Source organism: Tamandua tetradactyla, chromosome 7 (assembly GCF_023851605.1).
Source record: "Tamandua tetradactyla isolate mTamTet1 chromosome 7, mTamTet1.pri, whole genome shotgun sequence".
In the NCBI taxonomy this organism is placed as follows: Eukaryota; Metazoa; Chordata; class Mammalia; order Pilosa; family Myrmecophagidae; genus Tamandua; species Tamandua tetradactyla.
This window is the reverse complement of record NC_135333.1, coordinates 115,066,473-115,073,412: the sequence shown is the minus strand read 5'-3', so window position 1 is coordinate 115,073,412 and position 6,940 is coordinate 115,066,473. Positions and strand designations below refer to the sequence as shown.

The 6,940-nt window shown below is 38.9% G+C and overlaps 1 protein-coding gene and 1 long non-coding RNA gene across 10 annotated transcripts in view; one reads left to right on the top strand and one right to left on the bottom strand.

Moving 5' to 3' along the window:
* Window positions 1-354: 354 nt before the first annotated feature.
* On the bottom strand, window positions 355-3,616 carry LOC143642463 (uncharacterized). Its single transcript, XR_013155669.1, has 3 exons — window positions 3,287-3,616; window positions 616-694; window positions 355-466 (listed from the first exon to the last, which is right to left on the bottom strand). It is a non-coding gene; the product is annotated as an uncharacterized LOC143642463 (long non-coding RNA).
* ATF7 (activating transcription factor 7) overlaps window positions 3,486-6,940 on the top strand; it is a 109,054-nt gene continuing 105,599 nt past the window's right edge. The window contains exon 1 of one of the 9 annotated variants that reach the window (XM_077110868.1): window positions 3,486-3,630. Coding sequence is in view for 3 of the 9 variants with exons in the window: in XM_077110869.1 (XP_076966984.1) it covers window positions 3,847-3,972 (126 nt within the window). In the remaining 6 variants the exon portion in view is untranslated. Of the gene's footprint in view, window positions 3,631-3,673; window positions 4,077-6,940 lie in introns of those variants that run through there. The other 8 variants (XM_077110862.1, XM_077110869.1, XM_077110860.1 and 5 more) reach the window with 8 other exon arrangements.

The window sequence follows — 6,940 nt, the reverse complement described above, 5'->3', positions numbered from 1 at the left end:
TTTTCTGTTTTCTTTTTATTTTTTTTTCTGAATTGATGCAAATGTTCTAAGAAATGATCATGATGATGAATATACAACTACGTGATGAAAAAAGTTTATGGTCTTTTTCTGACTTATGTTTGCAATGAATTATGCTTTGGTTTCGAGACATTCCATTAAAATAACTTCGTGGAACATGTAAATTGTTAAACTATTGCAAATGCATTCAAATTTGGTTTTTCTGTGTTCTAAGTACTCAAGTAATTTTAAGGATAAGACACTAAAAAAATGGGTTTATAATGATGGCTTTTCCACTTACTTGTTTGGCCAGGAGTAAATAAAGATGCTTTTCAAAGAATATTGGTTCTTAACTCTAACTTTTTGAATTTTTATTAATTAGCATGTTCATATACTAAAAGCTGAATGTGATCCATACCTTTATATTACTATGGACATTAAAAATTTCTCGGTGGCAGCTTGCCTAAGACTGTTTGACCTTATGTTAAGGAGTTAGATATTATAAATGTCGCAAGTGCATGATGTTTCAAGTTATTAATTTTTATTTATAAAAATAAAGTTAGTTTACTTAACATGTTCTCAGAGTTGACGATTGTTAAAAAAGCATAGAAAGGATACAATTATGAACTATTCGTTGTAGACAGTGTACTTGAAGTCTTTCAGTAGTTCCTGAAATATTTGGTTATTGAAGTTGGATCTAAGTGGGAAAAGAAAATAATGGTTACTTTTTTATTTATAAAGAATGCAACAATAAAATTAGATTTTGGCAGTCCTTAAAAAAAAAAAAAAGCAGTTGGAGCTGGTACAAGAAAGAAACAGAGAAACTGACCATAAGACTATTGAAATAATCCATTCTGAGGAGCAGAAAGAAGAAAGAATGGAAGAAAAGTGAACAGAGTCTGAGAACGTGTGGGACAACATCAAATGTACCAGTATACACTTGTGGGAATCCCAGAAGGAGAAGTGAGAAAGGGGCAGAGAGAATATTCAGAGAAACAATGGTTGAAACTCTATAAATTTAATTTAAAAAAGATAAAGATGCTCAATGGACTCCAAACAGGAAAAACCCAAATAGATTCACCTACCATTTTATAATCAAATGGTTGAATAGCAAAGAGATATATATTTGTGTGTGTGGGGGGGAGTGTATGGCTCGGGAATTGAACCCAGGTTTGATTACCAAAGATAAAAGAGGAAATTCTGGAAGCTGTTAGAGAGATGCAGCATATCTCATACAAGGAAGCCTCAATAAGTTTAAGTGTGGATTTATTAAACTTTTGCCTTGAGACAAAAAGGCAGTGGGAATACACATTTAAAGTGCTGAAAGCAAAAATACTGCCCATCAAGAATTCTGCATCCAGCAAAACTGTCTTTCAAAATTGAGGAAGTAGTTAAGACATTCCCAGATAGACAAAATCTGAGGGATTTTTATCACTAGACTGACCCTACAAGAAATGCTAAAGGAAGTTCTTTAGGCCGAAAAGAAAGGACACTAGACAATTGACTGAAGCCATATGAAGAAATAAAGATTTCTGGTAAAGATATTACATGGATAAATATAAATACTAGTTACAATTGTATTTTGTTCTGCAATTCCACTTTTATTTTCTACTGGATCTAGAAGGCAAATGCATAAAATGTAATGATAACTGAGTAATCTTAAACTCATAATGCATGAAGACGGAATTTGTGACAAGAAAAGATGGGAAAACAGAGGGGTCGAGAATATGACTTAGGTATGCTATTGGAGTTAAATTAGTATCAAAAGAAACAAGATTAGTATAGATTTAGAATGCTAAATTTAAGCCCCATAGTAACCACAAAGAAAATATCAGAGAATATGCAAATGTCTGCAGAGACAGAAAGTAGGGTACGTGTTTCCAGGGGTGAGGGTGGGGTAGAGGCAACGGGGAATTGATGCAAAATGGTGTAGAGTTCTGTTTGGGGTAAAAGGAAGGTTATAGTAATGGATGGTGCTGAGGATATTGCAACACTGTGAATGTGATTAATCCCACTGAATGGAATGCTTGGGAGGAGTTAGGAGGAGGAGATTTAATATTGTACATATGTTCCCACAATTTAAAAAGAAAGAAAAACTAAAGAGATAATGACAATTAACTGCTATTTGGGAGAAAACACCTGCATTCTTACCACCCAGATAGTCTGAGGATAGAGGAGATCCTAGACAGGAAGTTAAAGAACCTGAGTAACATAAAGCTGCAAAAGGAAGTTACCTGAGGGAGCAGAGATTGCATAGAGATTTGGAGTGAACTCTCCTTATAATTTATGATGAATTTTGAATACAGCTTTTGCTTCCCCTCAATGTTTTAAATGTTACTTCCTCAAAGAGGCCTTCTCACCATACCAAATATAAAGCTAATCGCTCACTCCTGGTTGCTTTTTCTCTCATTATCCTAGAACCCTGAAGCACTCATCAGTATTTGAAATATTTGTCTTTATTGGCTAATAAATCCCACCAGAGCAAGGACTTGGTCTTTCTATTCTTATGCCTGTAACAGTGCCTTACACAAATTAGAGCCTGTTAAGTATTTTTAAAAAAACTTTCTAAGTAATAAATATAGCTTGCCTTTTTATCCCCAATCAGTTTTCATATACATTATCTTAATCATTACAGCTCTGTGAGTAAAATGGGATTGCTAGCCCCAAGGTACAAAGGCTGAAAGAATCATCTCATCCAAGGCCATAGGGCTGGCAAATGATAGAAAAGGGATTGCTTTTGCCAATATATCCACCCAAGGGTAAGGGTATGTCAAACTACTTTGCCATTCATTCTGTGGGGTATATTTTTGCTTTCTTGCTAATGTCTACCAATGCACAATAATTTTACATTTTGATGATCAATTATCTATTTAAAAAATTACTGTGCCATTGAGGAAGTGATGATTCTGGAGAATAGTAGAAGCAACCTGCACTTTTTTCAAAAAGTCTCCAGTTTTTGCGGTTGAACCCTAGCTACCCCAGGCGCCCTCCACCCCCCACCCCCGCACCTCCCGCCTCCCGGGACGGTCCCCAATACAGTCAAACACACACACAGCAGAGATCAGGGCCATAGCCATAGTTCTCGAAGTGAAAAGTGCAACTACTCGCCTCTTTGAGACCTGCCTCGGTGCCCCCTTCGCATTTTTTTTAAAAACAGCTTTTTCGAGGTATGTCTCGACATATACATATATATATATATATATATATATATATATATAAAACATTCGACATATGTTTTTTAAAGTGCGCTCTTTTGAGATAATTTCATTTCCTAGAGAATTTGCTTCACCTTTTGGATCTCCACCACTCTAGGAGAAATTCCCTTTCCTTCTTTTCCCTCCTACATTCCGCAGCCAAACACCTGTGACCCGCGTGTGTCTCAACAGCTCTGCTTCCCGCCCCAGCCCTTTTCACAGTAAACCCAGCCTCTTCCTTTCCCGAGTCCCGCCTCTCTGCCCCTTTTCAACTCCACCCCTTATGGATCTCGCCCTTCCCCCTGACTTCTCGCGAGGGGCGAGCGCGCCTAGCCGGACGAGAGGAAAGTATCTGCACCGCTGAGGGGGGAAAGAAGGAGCTGGAGACAGTTTGTGGGACCCAACGCGGGCTGGTGGGAGGTGACGGAGCTATTAGCCGGTGAGTCCTGTTAACACTAGTTAGTCCATGGTCTGACAGGAGTCTTCCTTTCAACTCTGGCTTGTCCCAGTGTCCCAGGCCAGGATCTCCCCTCCCAGTCTGTTAGACTCGGGCGCTGAGGCGGTGGCCGGGCCCTGTCTGAGGAAGAGGGTGGGGAATGAACCAAAGTCGGCCAATAAGAGAAAAGGAAGTTATGATTGGCGGAGGTGAGCCCTAATGGGAGGCCGTCTTTACATTGCGGAGTGCCGCCCCTTTTCTCTCCTTTCTCCCGCCCCCTTCCTTGGTCGGGGGGCGGGCGGGGAGAGGCGGAGCCAGAGGCCTGAAGTGTGGGGAGAACTTGGGGTAAGTAGCCCCGGGGGGCCCAGGGCGTGGCAAGGAGAGGGGAGTTGAATCCTGAGGGAGTGGTAATGGAAGACTCTTGGAATGGAGGCGACTGGGAGAAAGGGGTGAGATACTGAACACTAACTAGGTTAAGGCTCAGAGCTTCTCAAAGCGAGGTTAGGGGCTTGCCATTGGGAAAGACAGGGGTTGATAGGTAGGAGGTGGGGATGAGTAGGAATCTTGATCAGGTGAAAACATGGCATTAAGATTGGCTGGAAAAATAGAGTAAAATATTTGGAAATGAGAGTCATGACATGTCGATCAAATTAAGAAAAAGGCTATCAGCCATGTTATCAGTGAGAAAGTATGGATTTGAGAAAATTAAGTGTGATTTTAATTTAGGAAGACTAAACAGGGGTGGGCTGAGTAGTCAAAAGGCATAGCTGTTGGAAGGGTATGAAAGTCAGGAGGAATAGGGGAGGTGGGTGGAAAGGAGAGGCTGTTAAATACAGTTCTTTAGGCTAGGTAGCAGAAAATGGTTGGGATATTGATTTACGGCTTCTAATGTGTATGGGACCCAGATGAGAGGCCAGCCTGCAGGAAAGCAGGGATGAGGGTAGAGAAGAAGAAAAACACTTTCATCACTTCTGCTCTGATTTCCTTTCTCTCTTCCTCTTGCCACATTTCACCTCCTAAACACAGGGATATGGGTTGGGACTTAAGCGGTCCAAGATGGAGCCCCATAGGGACTTATGTGTTGCTCTGAATTGCTTGTTATGTTCTCTGACTGGGATGTTTACTACCCAGGGCGCCTCCTACCTAGATTCCCGCTTTGCTACTTTCGTAACTAAAAGTTTGTTTTCTCCTTAACAGCGGATGTCATACTATCTCTGAGAGTCCTGTTATATGTGAGTGTAGGTTTGTGGGTGTGCAGCGTTTTCTCAGCAAGCTCACTTCTATGCTTAGAATTTTTGCAGTTGTGTAAGTAATTCTTGGAGAGACATCAGTCCTTATAGACATAAGCACAGAAAAATGTTTTGTTAGATGTGTCTTACCCACACACATTTTTGTATTTTTGTTAGATGTTTCTTACCCACACACATTTTTGAAGTTGTTCAGTGGATGGTTATGAAATTAGTATTGGTTAGCTTATATTTTTTGAAAAATATTTAAATAAAATAGACATTTCAGGAAAGTGAAAAATTTTCAGTTTCTTTCTTTGTATCGAGACTCAGAAGCTAAAGATATAATATTTTAGGACCAAGGTTGGGGAACTCAAATTCAGTTTGTACTTAAACGGAGGATGTAAGGTAAGTTGATGCTATTGCGAAATGTAACATGTCTGTAAGAAAAGAAGCTAAAGAAAAGTTTGGCAGCTGTACTAAGTAGTCTTACCAGTTTGTTCTTAATTCTGTACAACAAAGGGACAGGTTTTTTGCCTTTTGTTTGATAATTGTGTATCATTTAATAATGAATTGGAATAATACCACCAGCTAGTTAATAACTTCTTTACTATTGCATAGAATTTTTTTACATTAGTTTTTCTTCTCTTTTTGCTTTTGAGAAGCAAAAAATGTCTGACGTACCCGTAGAGAGAAACCAGGGTATGTAATTCTGTGTTCAGCTTTGGTTTCCAGCAACCATTTAAAGCTTTCTTCCAGGACCAGGAAGTTGCCCCTGCAGTTCATTGAGACCAATTAATTAATGACTTTTAGCATTACTTACTGAATTGGTTTCCAGTATTTCACTTTAAGAGCATTGGACATTCAAAACATTTTACAGTTTGCATGGCAGCAATGCAAAAAAATATCCAATGAAAGAGCAGTTTCTTGTTTTGTTATTCCACCCTAGAACTTGTTATGACTTTAACTTGGATACTATTTAATCCAAGACTTCCGCCCCCCCCACTAGTGTCACCAACTAGCAGAAAGATAGAGAATAATAACTGCTCATCTTTCAATCTGTGGATCAAAATTTACACCCTGTGGTTGTTTTGGAGTTGTAATTTTAAGCACCTTTATTTATATGCCCTTTAAATGTTAATAGCTACCTTTATTGTATCTCTTTACTCTTCCCACTTCCCACCCAAAATGAAAATTGTTTTTTAGCCAATTCTTAAGCTGTTACTTTACGTAAAGTAGTGTCTCTGGCTGTACCTGAACACAGCTGCTCTGAAGTTCTCACAAGTTCCCGTTTTGTGCCTGTCAAGTTTTCTCCAGGCTTCAGTGATGAGAGGGAGTTAGGGTTACAGCAGTGTCCTATGGGGTGTGATAAGGAGGAGCCTTCTCCTTGCAGGGAAGTTCTAGGTGGAGCAAATTGCACAGCCATGTAAATGTCTAATAAAAACTGCTCTCTTCTTGAGACTAGTTGACAGGATGGCATGTAATTGTTCCTTATCACATGATAAAGGTATTAAAGTTAAGGTAGGGATGTTGCTTCATGGAGGAAAACTAATGCAACATTTATTAAAAAAGAAAAAGCTTTGATTTCTTTTGGTGGTTTCTCTGAAATTGGTACTATGGTTTTAGAGTTCATGAAAAAGTCTTCAATCTTTTTAGAAACCTGTTAAAGAAAATAGTTTTTAAGCTTCCCTGACACGTACTCATTTGCAAATATTGCCTTCCCCTAAGAGACTAATTCAGTCTATTTTTTAGTTTGGAATCAAGTATATTCACAAACGTGAAAATACATCGTATTTGGAACCCTTTATGGGTGGACTTTTGAATGCTGTAAGGAAGAGGTCTCTACCTAATAGATACCCTGTTTCATTACGAGCTCTACTTTTGGAACATTCTTTACATTGTACTGAATGAAGTTGTACCCCTCTGAAGCCGCAATAAATAAACCTTATTTCTTGTCAGCATGATATGATAGCCTTTCAAAGGTTTATCACAGGCCCCATTAAGATTTATCTTTCTGGGGTAAATATCCCAAATTCTTTTAGCTACTTCTTAAATGGCATTTTTAATCAGTTTCAGACTCCTCATCA